Below are 17084 nucleotides of genomic sequence, written 5' to 3' on the forward strand. Positions count from 1 at the left end.
ACAAGTCAGGATTCTCGGTGCTTCGGCTTGTGCTGTTTGAGATGGAGATGAGTTTTGTTTGTTCACAGATTTATACAAGCTTTGTGATAGGATTGACGAGGTTGAGACTAGAGTGGGGAATGTGGAAGATGAAGTTTCCTTGCTTAAGAACAGGGTCATAGCCTTGAAACAAGTCACAGCCTATAAATGAGTGGATCTTGACAATCGATCCAGACCAAAAAATGTAATAATATTTCCAGTTGGTTAACTCCCAACTACTCTGAAGAAGTACCTACTAGGATGTGGTGGATAGAGCTCTCAGGGTACTACCAAGGTTGTGTCCTCCGGGCTCTTCACCTAAGAACATGCTTATCAGGCTGCTTTCACCAAAGGATAGAGACAACATTCTGAGATCTGCAACGTCTATGAAAAATGTTCATTTTAATGACGCTCCAATCATGATTTTCCAGATTATTTGGTTGAAAATAAGATTGAAAACTAAGGGAATTATGTATTCTTTGCTATATGAAGAAAATACCTATTTTTTCATAATCCAAAAGAAGTGAATAATTGGGTTGAAAGCATGTTAAAATATAATGGCAGGTCTGTGATGGCAAGGGGCAGCCACTGCAGAATATTTTCAATAATCTAGTACCGTATATACTTGAGTATAAGTTAGCCCGAGTGGGAAAGACGTTGATCACAGCCTCCCCAATATATAGCCAGCCTCTAGTAGTATATAGCCAGGTAGCCCTCAGTAGTAAATAGCCAGCCTCCAGTATTACATAGCTCACCAGCCGCCAGTAGTATATAGCTCACCAGCTCCCAGTGGTATATAGTCACCATCCCCAATAGTATATAGTGGTATATAGCCAGCCTGCCTCCTGTGGTATATAGCCAGTCAGCCCCCAGTAGTATATAGCCAGCCACCAGTAGTATATAGCCTGGCAGCCCACAGTAGTAAATAGCCAGCTAGCCTCCAGTAGTATATAGCCATCTATCCCCCTGTAGTGTATAGCCAGCCCCCTGTAGTATATAGCCACCTAGTAGTATATAGTCGGCCAGCCCCCATTGGTATATAGCAAGCTAGTCCACTGTAGTATATAGCCAGCCCCTAGTATATAGCCAGTCCCCAGTAGTATATAGCCAGCTACCCCCCATTAGTATATAGCCAGCCCCCATTAGTATATAACAAGCCCCCAGTAGTATATAGTCAGCCAGCTCCCAGTGGTATATAGTCAGCCAGCTCCCAGTAGTATTTAGCCAACCAGCCCCCAGTGGTATATAGCCAGCCTGCCCCAAGTGGTATATAGCCAGCCCCCAGTGGTATATATATGCAGCCCCCAGTGGTATATAGCCAGCCCCTAGTTGTATATAGCCAGCAAGCCTCCAGTAGTATATATCCAGCAAACCTCCAGTAGTATATATCCAGCCAGCCTCCAGTAGTATATATCCAGCCAGCCCCCTGTGGCATATAGCCAGCCAGCCCCCAGTGGCATATAGCTGGCCAGCCCCCTGTAGTATATAAAGCCAACTAGCCCTCTGTAGTATATATAGCCAACTAGCCCCCTGTAGTATATATAGCCAACTTGCCCCCTGTAGTATATAGCCAACTAGCCCTGTGTAGTATATAGCCAGCCAGCCTCATGTAGTATATTGCCAGCCTGCCTCATGTAGTATGTAGCCAGCCCCCTGTAGTATACTGCCAGCCAGCTCTCTGTAGTATATAGTCTCCCAGCCCCCTGTAGTATATAGCCTACCAACTCACTGTAGTATATAGCGTACCAACTCCCTATAGCAGTGATGGCGAATCTTTTAGAGACAAAGTGCCCAGACTACAACCAAAATCCACTTTTATGTCTGAAAGTGCCAACATGACAATTTGAGCAGTAACCTATTGATCTCTGCTCTATCACAATTTTCAATCGTATTGGGGTCCTGAGGACACCAATACAATAGAAGGCAGTAGACATTTGGATTGTGGCTTCCCTCCAGGGTCACCAGAAGAAGAAGAATCAGGGGACCCAAAGCAGGAGCTCCAACGATAACACTGAGTGCGGCGTCTCCTGGGCTGTTGTTTTGGACTGGAGGAGGAAGCCTTGAGTCCTATCTGGTAAATTCTGTGCTGGGTGCTCACAGATGGGCTCTGAGTGCCACCTCTGGCACTCGTGCCATAGTTTCGCCACCACTGCCCTATAGTATATAGCCTGCCAGCCCCCTGTAGTATATAGCCTGCCACCCCCCATAATATACAGCCTTCCAGCCCCCTGTAGTATATAGCCTGCCAGCCTCCTGGAGTATATAGCCTGCCAGACCCCTGTAGTATATAGCCTGCCAGCTCCCCTGGAGTATATAGCCTGCCAGCTCCCCTGGAGTATGTAGCCTGCCAGCTCCCCTGTAGTATGTAGCCTGCCAGCTCCCCTGTAGTATACAGCCTGCCAGCTCCCCTGTAGTATACAGCCTGCCAGATCCCCTGTAGTATACAGCCTGCCAGATGCCCTGTAGTATACAGCCTGCCAGATCCCCTGTAGTATGTAGCCTGCCAGCTCCCCTGTAGTATGTAGCCTGCCAGCTCCCCTGTAGTATGTAGCCTGCCAGCTCCCCTGTAGTATGTAGCCTGCCAGCTCCCCTGTAGTATGTAGCCTGCCAGCTCCCCTGTAGTATGTAGCCTGCCAGCTCCCCTGTAGTATGTAGCCTGCCAGCTCCCCTGTAGTATGTAGCCTGCCAGCTCCCCTGTAGTATGTAGCCTGCCAGCTCCCCTGTAGTATACAGCCAGCAAACCCCCCGTTTGCCCAGCATTTAAAAAGTATTTAAGTCTCCATCAAATCCTCTTCTTACTTCATGTGCTCTGACATCATAGTTTGATCACCGGCCGGGCCGTGCACACAGATTTTTTCGAAACTATGAAATTAATGAGAGTGGATATTTGTTAAATTATGTAAAAATTTAAGTTGTAGGTGTCTCTTTTTAAGATATTTGGGCACTTTTACTAGAACTGTGCAGTTTGTACTATGTGTAGCTTGCCTGTGTAGTGTGCAGGGGGCGTCAGGTTTCTGGCGCCTGTTCTTCGTTAATCTGGCGCCACCTGCACTGCTCCCACAGAGTACACCACTCTTTTTTTGGTACACCTGTAGCATGGACCGTGCAATACACTTCTGTTGCATTTGCATGTTAAATCTGGCGCACGGTCCGATTGAGCACCAGACCGTCCCCTCATTTTTGTTGCATGAAGACTATTGCAGCCGTGCCACAAAAGGGTCGTGTACGAAACATATGTGGTGCGGACACTTCCGCACAACCGTGCAAGCAGTTTGCACTAAAAAACGTGCAAAGTCCTACAGAAAACTGGTGCACGACCCTTAGTAAATGTGCCCCGGTGTGTTTGTATGGAGATCATAGAACAGCTTATCTTTTAAGAAAATAATAGAATGGGATAAAGCACAAGAAGAACCTGAGGTTTTTTTCTGAAAAGGCGGCAATGGATCTTCAAAGGGTTGGACAAAAATCTATTTTATGTAATTTTACCTCTGTGTCTAATGTTGCTGGACAGCTAAAAAAGCAGCAGAATAGAAATAACATAGGGGCAATTATAGGGAAGAATGGGAATATCATATGTCAATGGGGATATGGAATTACATCGGCTTGTTTTGGAAAGAATGGGTTTTGGTCCTAGCTTTGTGAATTGGGAGAACCTTCTCTGTGAAGGTGCAGTAGCCAGAGGAAGGGTAAATTGGAGACCTCTGGATCCCTGAAATTACACTGCTCATAAAAATAAAGGGATCACTCATATAACGCATCCTAGATCTGAATGAAGGAAATATTGAATACTTTGTTCTGAACAAAGTTTAATGTGCTGACAACATAATCACATAAAATCATCAATGGAAATCATGTTTATTAACCCCTTACCAACAGGTGACATAGTAGAATGTCGCACATCGGCTGGGGGTGAATGGAGAGGGCTCACGGACTGACCCCTCTCCATAGCCGGTAAGCATTTGCTGCATATTGCTAGGACCGATTGTGGGTGTTAACCCTTCAAAGAGATGCTATGCTGCATCTTGGTGAAGATCGACGCTCCCTGTGCTGTCATTAGGGGCGGAGATCGGTTGCCATGACAGTCTCAGGTCTTCCAAAAACTGTCTGGTTTTCTATTCATTACCATGTGTAATGAGGAAAATCCCCATATAACAGGGCCACTGTTAACAGGGAAAGGTTCCGGTCAGGTTGGCAGCTGGTTAGGGCTGCGGCTCCGAAGTTAGGTTATGTAGGGTGTATTATCTGTCTGTCATATCAGGGTTACGTAGGGACATTGTTTTACTTTACCCATTTACTACCCTCCTTTTTTTAACAGTTTGACTACACATTTATATGCAGTTCCCTTTGTTTGGACACACGTTGTTCTACTCTGACATTGATTCCAGATTAACCCCAGAATGGCTATTGCTGCTAATTCCTCTACAGTTGTGGGCAGCTACATTGGTGACAATACTCTAGGAGACGGTGTTTTCTTTCCAAACTACGGTCACAACGACAGCTCACATGGTAAGTTTCCCCTTTAAGTATTCATTTTGGCCTTGTATATGAATTACTCACATGCTTTGTAGGGTAAATAGTAGATGGTCAATTGTTTTTGGGATCTTGATTTAGACTAAGTCCAAGCTGTGTCTAGTGATTTTCCCATTGTCACTATTCTACATAAATATTTTAAAACTATTTGAAGTTAGTTATATTTTATTCACTGTTTATACTTTTTTGCTTGAGTATTTGGTCTCTAGTATGTGCTCCAGCCCTCTGCCTGCTCTGTTTTCTATGTGCTATTGTGCTTCCCAGACCTTGTGTTTGTTGCCACTAGCCCTCAACCTGCTCCTGCCTCCGACACTGAACTCTACTCCGCCAAATGCCTGTCCTCGGCCCCAGACTCGAACCAGTCACTGCCAGACGAGCTTTCTCTGCCCTTCCCTACTGGATAAGCGTCCTGCAAGTCCCTAGCAGAAAAACCCATCCAGGTTTGCGGCGGGCTCTGGTGAAGGGGCTTGCTGGCTCCACATGCTGGTACTTATAAATATTTAGGGAAGCTGGCATTTCAACCGTCCTGCAAGATTAGTGACTGCCAGGATGGTATACTCAAGCCAACAATTGATGGAGTCCACTAGTGCGCCAACTACTGTTGAACACCTGCAGCAAGTAATGGAAAGGGTGGATAAGCAGGAATTAAACCAACATCTGCTCCAGTGCCTCCAGTTCTTTCCCAAGCGCCTGGACTCCTTTTAAGCGCCCCAAGTGGTGCAAAGATCAGCACCTCCCACAAATATGGCGTCAACCCCATCAACTTCAGGTTCCGCTTCCCGCAAAGTACGATAAGGATCCCAAGAGTTGTCACAGGTTCCTGAACCAGGGCTCCATCTACGGTATTTTGAGCTGCTTCCAGGGAAATTTGTTTGTTACAAAACTAAAGTGGCTGTTTTATTATACTACTAAAGGGACAGGCTCTAGTGTGGGCCTCCCCTCTATGGGAACAAAATGTTCCACTACTATACAACTATCAGGCGTTTCGGAAGACCATCCGTAATCACATGATCTCACATGAGCATGGTTGGGTGTCTTCTGCAGCTGCATCATTTCTACGCCTTCACCAAGAGTCGCAAACTGTGGTTCAGTATGTTATTCAGTTCCGGACTTTGGTCTCTGAATGAAAGTGAAATGAAGAACTCGTGTAAGTCTTCTCGGAGTGGTTTTTTGATTAAAGATCAGTTATGGTCCCTGGAATTGCCATTTTCTCTGACTGACCTCATCTCTATATGTAACAAAGTGGACCTCAGATTCTAAGAATGTGCCATTGAAAAACAGAGGTCCAGGCGTAAAGCTTGCTCCCAAATTTCAGGCACCTGTGTCACCCCCAGGATGCAGTTAGGAGGGGCCAAACTTAAGACAGAAAAGACAGAGAACCGCATAAAAAATAATCTGTGTCTGCAGGTTTTGTATGCTGCAAAGGGGGAATAGATATTCCTTAGACCACTTAGGCCAGGCTTAAAATCATTATATTATTTTTCCAAAAAGTTGCACTCATGCAACCAAAAAAGCCCTTTGGCCATAAAATATAACCTTTATTTATTCCAATATAATAAAAGGATCGTAATTCAGATCTATTTTAAACAGATACAATGGTGCATGTGAACAGTGACAATTAAAACAATGGTGGTGGTAATAGCTTTTATGTATTTAGTAAGTTGGTACTTGATGTAGGTCTCTGGGACACAATGGGGCAAATTTAATTACCTGGTCCCGGCGCGATCCCCGATCTGGACAGTCCGACGCGATTCACGTAGCTCGTGCGCCCGAGTTCCTGCATCCATTGCTTCCCCGCCGAGGTCCGCCGTAGTTCACCTTCTTCCCGGTGCATGTAAGTGCGTGTCTTGCAACACAATTTGAAATGTTAAATCATGCGCGTAGTCCGAATCTGTCATGTTGTCGCGTGCAAGCTGGCACTGATGCACCGAAATCCGTTTGCGTGCGCCAAAATCGGAAAACCTGTCGAAAATGCGCTCCGCGGACCTTTAGTAAATGAGCCCCAATGTATGTTCCACAATGGTATGTTTTATGCTTACATCACTTATCCTGATGCTGAGTTGTAATTTTTGTCTCACATCTAGACTTAGTTAGTACACCCTTATATTCCCTTGCCCCACAACTGGATGTTATAGTCGTATAACGGTCATTGCTCTTGTCTCACACTCAAACCTATAAACACACAGTTTTTTCCTCAAACTTAGGTAGTATTCGGGGACCTAACACACATTCCTGCCTGTAACTATAGTAATTTCCTAATACGTCTCATCTAGGTGTCGCTGCAGTTCAACCCTAGACTACTCACTAAGTCCTCCATATCACAACACTTTGCTAACAAAAAATTGCACTCGCTCAATCAGCCCCCCCGACATGTTTCGCCATTAGAATGCCATCCTCAGGGGGTATGGGGCTGAACTGCCGGCTAGACACCCATCGCTTCTTATAACTTTGCCTTGTGACGTCACATGTAGAGGCTTACTGTTTATTCACTAATCATACTGATGAACGTCATTGATTGTGGATCAGCTGTCAGACCCACCATTTACGTCTCATGGTATGATTGTTCCCGATGGTTTAGCCTCGGCTGTGTCATAACTAGGTGACCACTGTTGCTATGGCTAGGTTGTTAGGTTCTCTGAGACTCGCGCATGCTTTCTAGGAATTTTGCAGATCCGCTCTGAGTTGTGGTGCGCATGCATTTGGACTTAGAAAGTCAAAGAGCTCTGCACAACAGGTGCGCATGCGCCTAAACTTTAAGAGAAAAAGGTCATTAGTATGGAGAATGCGCATGGGCCTGTGATAGACTCTAAACCTTCTGCGAGTAAGGCTATTCTTTTTGTTCTGAACATAGTTTATCGATTGGTACCCTAGAAGTGGTCCATTGGTTTTCCTCATCAGCGCACCCTATCATATGAAGCTCCACTGACAGAAGCAGAAATCAAACATCGAGACGTTCAAAGATGACTGGTGAGTAGTTTCAAGATAATTTAATTGATTATACGACGTAGAATTTTTGAATGTTGCTATTTTTCATGCTGACTTAGTATATTATAGTATTTCTATATTCATTGTGTGTAGCTAGGGGTCAACCCACTTAAGTTCAGTTTATTGTTACTTCTAAATGCTTATATTTACAGTTTCTAGAGATGGAATTAGGAATAGCAGCCAGTGATGGAATGATTTTTGTTCAGTATCTGATTAGGAATACTATATGCCTCTATATGGAACCTTGTCTACACATGCATTTGTAGTTTCTGAGGCATCTGGGAACTTCAATTCTGCCTCGCTTGCAGCCAGATGGGGAGTGGGTTGTTGTCCTGCATTCTGTATCCCTGGTGATCATTGATGGTAATCGCATACTAGAGGGATCTATCCAATATCCCTGAATTCTGAACTTTTTTAGAGAATCTGCAGCGTCACTCTCCTGGTGCCAAAACCCTCCTGGTGATGTATGGAAAACAACCTCCAACTCCTATGATGGCCATTACGAGTACTTGGTAATGCCATTTTGTCATGCACCTGCTGTCTACCAGAGTTTTATGGATGAGATCTTCAGGGACGTCCTCTACTCCTTTGTTGTTGTTTAGCTTAATGACATTCTAATTTTTTTCCTGTTTTCTCCCTGAACATCGCAATGATGTTCTACAGGTTTGACCTGTCTCAGGGAAAATCAGCTCTTCTCAGGGCAGGATTAAGGTTGGTGGGGACCCCTGGGTGCAAAATCTGGCCCCCACTGAATGTAGTCTAGTCTAGACAGGTGACAGCAATCACTATATTCTGCTCCCCAGCAACAGCCATATACAGCTCCCCCAGCAATCACTATATACAGCTCCCCCAGCAATCACTATATACAGCTCCCCCAGCAATCACTATATACAGCTCCCCCAGCAATCACTATATACAGCTCCCCCAGCAATCACTATATACAGCTCCCCCAGCAATCACTATATACAGCTCCCCCTAGCAATCACTATAAACAGCTCCCCAGCAACCAATATATACAGCTCCCAGTAATCTCTATATACAGCTCCCCCAGCAACCACTCTATACAGCTCCTCCAGCAACCACTATATACAGCTCCCCCAGCAATCAATATATACAGCCCCCCCCTGCAATCAATATATACAGCCCCCCCCTGCAATCACTACATACAGCTCCCCCAGCAATCACTATATACAGCTCCCCCAGCAATCACTATATACAGCTTCCCCAGCAATCACTATATACAGCTCCCCCAGCAATCACTATATACAGCTCACCCAGCAATCACTATATACAGCTCCCCCAGCAATCAATATATACAGCTCCCAGTAATCTCTATATACAGCTCCCCCAGCAACCACTATATACAGCTCCTCCAGCAACCACTATGTACAGCTCCCCCAGCAATCAAAATATACAGCCCCCCCCTGCAATCACTATATACAGCTCCACCAGCAACCAATATATACAGCTCCCAGTAATCTCTATATACAGCTCCCCCAGCAACCACTATATACAGCTCCTCCAGCAACCACTATATACAGCTCCCCCAGCAATCAATATATACAGCCCCCCCCTGCAATCAATATATACAGCTTCCCCAGCAATCACTACATACAGCTTCCCCAGCAATCACTATATACAGCTCCCCCAGCAATCACTATATACAGCTCCCCCAGCAATCACTACATACAGCTCCCCCAGCAATCACTTTATACAGCTCCCCCAGCAATCACTATATACAGCTCCCCCAGCAATCACTATATACAGCTCCCCCAGCAATCACTACATACAGCTTCCCCAGCAATCACTATATACAGCTTCCCCAGCAATCACTGTATACAGCTCCCCCAGCAATCACTACATACAGCTCCCCCAGCAATCACTACATACAGCTCCCCCAGCAATCACTACATACAGCTTCCCCAGCAATCACTATATACAGCTCCCCCAGCAATCACTATATACAGCTCCCCCAGCAATCACTATATACAGCTCCCCCAGCAATCACTATATACATCTCCCCCAGCAATCACTACATACAGCTTCCTCAGCAATCACTATATACAGCTTCCTCAGCAATCACTATATACAGCTTCCCCAGCAATCACTATATACAGCTTCCTCAGCAATCACTATATACAGCTTCCCCAGCAATCACTGTATACAGCTCCCCCAGCAATCACTACATACAGCTCCCCCAGCAATCACTACATACAGCACCCCCAGCAATCACTATATACAGCTCCCCCAGCAATCACTATATACAGCTTCCTCAGCAATCACTATATACAGCTTCCTCAGCAATCACTATATACAGCTTCCTCAGCAATCACTATATACAGCTCCCCCAGCAATCACTATATACAGCTCCCCCAGCAATCACTATATACAGCTTCCTCAGCAATCACTATATACAGCTTCCCCAGCAATCACTATATACAGCTCCCCCAGCAATCACTATATACAGGTCCCCCAGCAATCACTATATACAGCTTCCTCAGCAATCACTATATACAGCTTCCTCAGCAATCACTATATACAGCTTCCCCAGCAATCACTATATACAGCTCCCCCAGCAATCACTATATACAGCTCCCCCAGCAATCACTATATACAGCTCCCCCAGCAATCCCTATATACAGCCCCCCAGCAACCACTGTATACAGCTCCCCAGCAATCACTATATACAGCTCCTCAGCAATCACTATATACAGCTCCCCCAGCAATCACTATATACAGCTCCTCAGCAATCACTATATACAGCTCCCCAGCAAATCACTATATACAGCTCCCCCAGCAATCCCTATATACAGCCCCCCAGCAATCCCTATATACAGCCCCACAGCAACCACTGTATACAGCTCCCCAGCAATCACTATATACAGCTCCCCCAGCAATCACTATATACAGCTTCCTCAGCAATCACTATATACAGCTTCCCCAGCAATCACTATATACAGCTCCCCCAGCAACCACTATATACAGCTCCCCCGGCAATCACTATATACAGGTCCCCCAGCAATCACTATATACAGCTTCCTCAGCAATCACTATATACAGCTTCCTCAGCAATCACTGTATACAGCTCCCCCAGCAATCACTATATACAGCTCCCCCAGCAATCACTATATACAGCTCCCCCAGCAATCCCTATATACAGCCCCCCAGCAACCACTGTATACAGCTCCCCAGCAATCACTATATACAGCTCCCCCAGCAATCACTATATACAGCTCCTCAGCAATCACTATATACAGCTCCCCCAGCAATCACTATATACAGCTCCTCAGCAATCACTATATACAGCTCCCCAGCAAATCACTATATACAGCTCCCCCAGCAATCCCTATATACAGCCCCCCAGCAATCCCTATATACAGCCCCCCAGCAACCACTGTATACAGCTCCCCAGCAATCACTATATACAGCTCCCCCAGCAATCAATATATACAGCCCCCCCCCTGCAATCAATATATACAGCTTCCCCAGCAATCACTACATACAGCTTCCCCAGCAATCACTATATACAGCTCCCCCAGCAATCACTATATACAGCTCCCCCAGCAATCACTACATACAGCTCCCCCAGCAATCACTTTATACAGCTCCCCCAGCAATCACTATATACAGCTCCCCCAGCAATCACTATATACAGCTCCCCCAGCAATCACTACATACAGCTTCCCCAGCAATCACTATATACAGCTTCCCCAGCAATCACTGTATACAGCTCCCCCAGCAATCACTACATACAGCTCCCCCAGCAATCACTACATACAGCTCCCCCAGCAATCACTACATACAGCTTCCCCAGCAATCACTATATACAGCTCCCCCAGCAATCACTATATACAGCTCCCCCAGCAATCACTATATACAGCCCCCCAGCAATCACTATATACATCTCCCCCAGCAATCACTACATACAGCTTCCTCAGCAATCACTATATACAGCTTCCTCAGCAATCACTATATACAGCTTCCCCAGCAATCACTATATACAGCTTCCTCAGCAATCACTATATACAGCTTCCCCAGCAATCACTGTATACAGCTCCCCCAGCAATCACTACATACAGCTCCCCCAGCAATCACTACATACAGCACCCCCAGCAATCACTATATACAGCTCCCCCAGCAATCACTATATACAGCTTCCTCAGCAATCACTATATACAGCTTCCTCAGCAATCACTATATACAGCTTCCTCAGCAATCACTATATACAGCTCCCCCAGCAATCACTATATACAGCTCCCCCAGCAATCACTATATACAGCTTCCTCAGCAATCACTATATACAGCTTCCCCAGCAATCACTATATACAGCTCCCCCAGCAATCACTATATACAGGTCCCCCAGCAATCACTATATACAGCTTCCTCAGCAATCACTATATACAGCTTCCTCAGCAATCACTATATACAGCTTCCCCAGCAATCACTATATACAGCTCCCCCAGCAATCACTATATACAGCTCCCCCAGCAATCACTATATACAGCTCCCCCAGCAATCCCTATATACAGCCCCCCAGCAACCACTGTATACAGCTCCCCAGCAATCACTATATACAGCTCCTCAGCAATCACTATATACAGCTCCCCCAGCAATCACTATATACAGCTCCTCAGCAATCACTATATACAGCTCCCCAGCAAATCACTATATACAGCTCCCCCAGCAATCCCTATATACAGCCCCCCAGCAATCCCTATATACAGCCCCCCAGCAACCACTGTATACAGCTCCCCAGCAATCACTATATACAGCTCCCCCAGCAATCACTATATACAGCTTCCTCAGCAATCACTATATACAGCTTCCCCAGCAATCACTATATACAGCTCCCCCAGCAACCACTATATACAGCTCCCCCGGCAATCACTATATACAGGTCCCCCAGCAATCACTATATACAGCTTCCTCAGCAATCACTATATACAGCTTCCTCAGCAATCACTGTATACAGCTCCCCCAGCAATCACTATATACAGCTCCCCCAGCAATCACTATATACAGCTCCCCCAGCAATCCCTATATACAGCCCCCCAGCAACCACTGTATACAGCTCCCCAGCAATCACTATATACAGCTCCCCCAGCAATCACTATATACAGCTCCTCAGCAATCACTATATACAGCTCCCCCAGCAATCACTATATACAGCTCCTCAGCAATCACTATATACAGCTCCCCAGCAAATCACTATATACAGCTCCCCCAGCAATCCCTATATACAGCCCCCCAGCAATCCCTATATACAGCCCCCCAGCAACCACTGTATACAGCTCCCCAGCAATCACTATATACAGCTCCCCCAGCAATCACTATATACAGCTCCCCCAGCAATCACTATATACAGCTCCCCAGCAACCACTATATACAGCTCCCCCAACAACCACTATATACAGCTCCCCCAACAACCAATATATACAGCTCCCAGCAATCACTATATGCAGCTCCACCAGCAACCAATATATACAGCTTCCAATAATCCCTATATACAGCTCCCCCAGCAACCAATATATACAGCTCCCAGTAATCACTATACACAGCTCCCACAACAATCACTCTATACAACTCCCCCAGCAATCACTATATACAGCTCCACCAGTAATCACTGTATACAGCTCCCAGCAATAACTATTTACACCCCCCAACATTACCTGTATACAATCCAACAGCATTAACTATTTACAGCCCCTTATAATACTATACATTCCCCCTAAAACTATATATAGCCCCTATAATAACTCCCATTATAACTATATACTGCTCTGATTCTTTACTTCTGTTTATTTATTCCCCACATAATCCAGAAATTATTCTAGGTAACTGATTCAGTATGGATATTCTGGATAACTATAGTAATACTGAATGACGACTTATTGTATTTTTGTTGTTTGTACCTTCTTTCCAAATTGGAACATGCTGTAACTTTTATTGGTAACCCCCCATGCGTCCTTCAACATTGCGTCCTTCAACATTGTTTTCTCCCTTCCGTTCCCTCCCCCCTGATTCTTTTCCTGTTATAAAAATCCTAATAAAATTTAAATATGTAAAAAATCTATATACAGCTCCTTATAATAACTATATACAGTCCCTTATAACTATGTACAGTCCCCTATAATAACTATGTACAGCCCCCTTCAAATAACTAACTATATAAAGACTCCTACTATAACTATATACAGTCCTAGGTAAAATAATAAAATTGTACTACCAAGATGGCGGCACCTTACCACAGGCAGTGCCGTGAAGCCGCAGTGCCATGATGTCACATGTTGGCCCATCTTTGTATACCACCGATTGTCTATGGCAGAGCAAGGAACTTATTGTTCCCAAACTCTCCCATAGACTCAGGTATTAAGTTGTATCCAAGCGAGACTGTCCTAAATTGGCCTCAACCCACAGGTTTAAAGGCGATCCAGAGATTTCTGGAATTTGCTAATTATTACAACTCCTAACTCTCCTTTCACCGGAAAATCAGCTAACCCCTGGAGATGGCCTCCAGAGGCTGTCCAAACTTTAAAGCAGCTTAAACAAGCCTTCCTTTTGGACCCTATTCTCAACCAGTCATATTCAGCTTCACCATTTTTTCTGGAAGTGGATGCCAGGGTCGGGACAAGGTATTTTAGTGCCCTAGGCAGACAGGGTACTGCTGCCCCCAATGTGAGGTACTGACCGTAAATGTATTTTGAATGCTTGACGCTAGAGCACTTTTGTTTTTGAGTCTTTAGTTTGCCATTGGTGCAAGATTTCAAGAGCTTTTTATTGTTCTATTTGTCGGACAAATTGTACTTCATTTTGGCACCATTAGGGGTAGACTGGAAATTAAAAATGGACCTGGAATAAAATCTAATAGTGGCCCCAGCTTGGCCCAATTGCAAATGCGTTTCCATAGAACTGTATGTGATCTGTGACCTCCACCCGGTAACCTCCCCCCTCCCACTGACAATTCAAATACTTCAACACTGACAACACATACGCCTCCCCTTCCCTACACACATCACAAACGAGCCCCCGTAATAAGACACCAGTGGGCTCTGATACAAATTTTGGATTGGGGACCCCCATATACCTAAAATTGTGCTGCCACCCCCATCATGCACATTACACTTGCTATAATGTGCTACACCAAAATACACACACATCACCATACTCCTACACCTCATATGTAGTGTCCAGCAGCAGTCTTCACCTAATAAAATGACCAGCAGTAGCCTCCAATCACTAATAAGTCCAGCAGCAGTGTCCACTAAAATGTCCAGTAGCAACCTCCACTAAAAATGACCAGCAGCAGCCTCCACTCAATAAAATGATAAGATGGGAGAGATGACGACTAGGATTCACATCAGGGACGTGAGGAAAATAGGGGAGATGTAGAGAGGTAGGGGGTCCTGCATCTGGACATGGAGCCTATCAATCAGGATGAGGAGGGGAAGAGAGGGGGAATGGACCGTGAGGGGAGGGGGGTGTTGGTTAGGTAGGGGTTAAAGTTAAGAAAATAACAATGTTATATTTGTCAAGGTTTCCATTCATTTGGTATATGTATAAAGAAATGCAAGACAATACTTGTAATTATCTGCTTTAATAAAGTTTATCTGATTTAAAAAATAATAACAAAAAATAAATAAAATGACCAGCAGCCTCCACTCAATATTATGTCTAGCAGCAGCCTCCACTCAATATTATGTCTAGCAGCAGCCTCCACTCAATAATATGTCTAGCAGCAGCAGCCTCCACTCACTAAATCACCAGCAGCAGCAGCCTCCAATTAATAAAATGACCTGCAGCAGCCTCCACTCACTAATATGTCCAGCAGCAGCCTCCACTCAATAAAATGACCAGTGACTTCCAATCAATAATATGACCAGCAGGACCCTCCACATATTAATATGTACAGCAGCAGCCTCCACTCAATAAAATGACCAGCAGCAGCCTCCACTCAATAAAATGACCAGCAGCAGCCTCCACTCAATAAAATGACCAGCAACAGCCTCCACTCAATAAAATGACCAGCAACAGCCTCCACTCAATAAAATGACCAGCAACCTCCATTCACTAAAATCACAAGCAGCAGCCTCCACTCAATAAAATTACCAGTAGCAGCCTCCACTCACTATGTACAGCAACAGCCTCCACTCAAAATGACCAACAGCAACCTCCACTCAATAAATTGACCAGCAACCTCCACTCATTAAAATCACCAGCAGCAGCCTCCACTCAATAAAATGACCAGCAGCAGCCTCCACTCACTATGTACAGCAGCAGCCTCCACTCAATAAAATCATTAGCAGCAGCCTCCACATATTAATATGTACAGCAGCAGCCTCCACTCAATAAAATGACCAGCAGCAGCCTCCACTCAATAAAATGACCAGCAGCAGCCTCCACTCAATAAAATGACCAGCAGCAGCCTCCACTCAATAAAATGACCAGCAGCAGCCTCCACTCAATAAAATGACCAGCAGCAGCCTCCACTCAATAAAATGACCAGCAGCAGCCTCCACATATTAATATGTACAGCAGCAGCCTCCACATATTAATATGTACAGCAGCAGCCTCCACTCAATAAAATGACCAGCAGCAGCCTCCACTCAATAAAATGACCAGCAGCAGCCTCCACTCAATAAAATGTCCAGCAGCAGTCTCCACTCAATAAAATAACCAGCAACCTCCACTCACTAAAATCACAAGCAGCAGCCTCCACTCAATAAAATGACCAGTAGCAGCCTCCACTCACTATGTACAGCAACAGCCTCCACTCAATAAAATCATTAGCAGCAGCCTCCACATATTAATATGTACAGCAGCAGCCTCCACTCAATAAAATGACCAGCAACAGCCTCAACGCACTAAAATGACCAGCAGCAGCCTCCACATATTAATAGGTACAGCAGCAGCCTCCACATATTAATATATACAGCAGCAGCCTCCACTCAATAAAATGACCAGCAGCGGCCTCCACTCACTAAAATGACCAGCAGCAGCCTCCACTCACTAAAATTATCAGCACCAGCCTTCACTCACTAAAATGATCAGCACCAGCCTTCACTTAATAAAAATAACCAGCAGCCTCCACTCACTAAAATCACCAGCAGCAGCCTCCACTCACTAAAATCACCAGCAGCAGCCTCCACCCAATAAAATGTCTAGCAGCAGCCTTCACTCACTAAAATGTCCAGCAGCAGTCTCCACTCAATAAAATTACCAGCAGCAGCCTCCGCTCAAATTGACCGACAGCAACCTCCACTCAATAAAATGACCAGCAACCTCCACTCACTAAAATCACAAGCAGCAGCCTCCACTAAATAAAATGACCAGCAGCAGCCTCCATTCACTATGTACAGCAACAGCCTCCATTCAAAATGACCAACAGCAACCTCCACTCAATGAAATGACCAGCGGCCCCCACTCTATAATATGTCCAGCAGCAGCCAACACTCATTAAAATGAACAGCAGCAGCCTTCACTCCACATATTAATATGTACAGCAGCAGCCTCCACTAAATAGTATGACCAGCAGCAGCCTCCACTTAATAAAA

The 17084-nt window shown here is 45.2% G+C and overlaps 2 protein-coding genes across 2 annotated transcripts in view; both read left to right on the forward strand.

The window, feature by feature from the left end:
• Window positions 1-4952, forward strand: part of LOC140129129 (vomeronasal type-2 receptor 26-like) — a 94780-nt gene extending 89828 nt beyond the window's left edge. The window contains exons 11-12 of the mRNA XM_072150712.1: window positions 4404-4524; window positions 4813-4952. Of these exons, the coding sequence (XP_072006813.1) occupies window positions 4404-4524; window positions 4813-4952 (261 nt within the window). The remainder of the gene's footprint in view (window positions 1-4403; window positions 4525-4812) is intronic.
• Window positions 1-17084, forward strand: part of LOC140113606 (vomeronasal type-2 receptor 26-like) — a 174578-nt gene that overhangs the window by 803 nt on the left and 156691 nt on the right. The window contains exons 2-3 of the mRNA XM_072132650.1: window positions 4334-4524; window positions 7400-7515. The gene's annotated coding sequence lies outside the window, so the exon portion shown is untranslated. The remainder of the gene's footprint in view (window positions 1-4333; window positions 4525-7399; window positions 7516-17084) is intronic.

The sequence above is a fragment of the Engystomops pustulosus genome, chromosome 1 (assembly GCF_040894005.1).
Source record: "Engystomops pustulosus chromosome 1, aEngPut4.maternal, whole genome shotgun sequence".
Taxonomy (NCBI): Eukaryota; Metazoa; Chordata; class Amphibia; order Anura; family Leptodactylidae; genus Engystomops; species Engystomops pustulosus.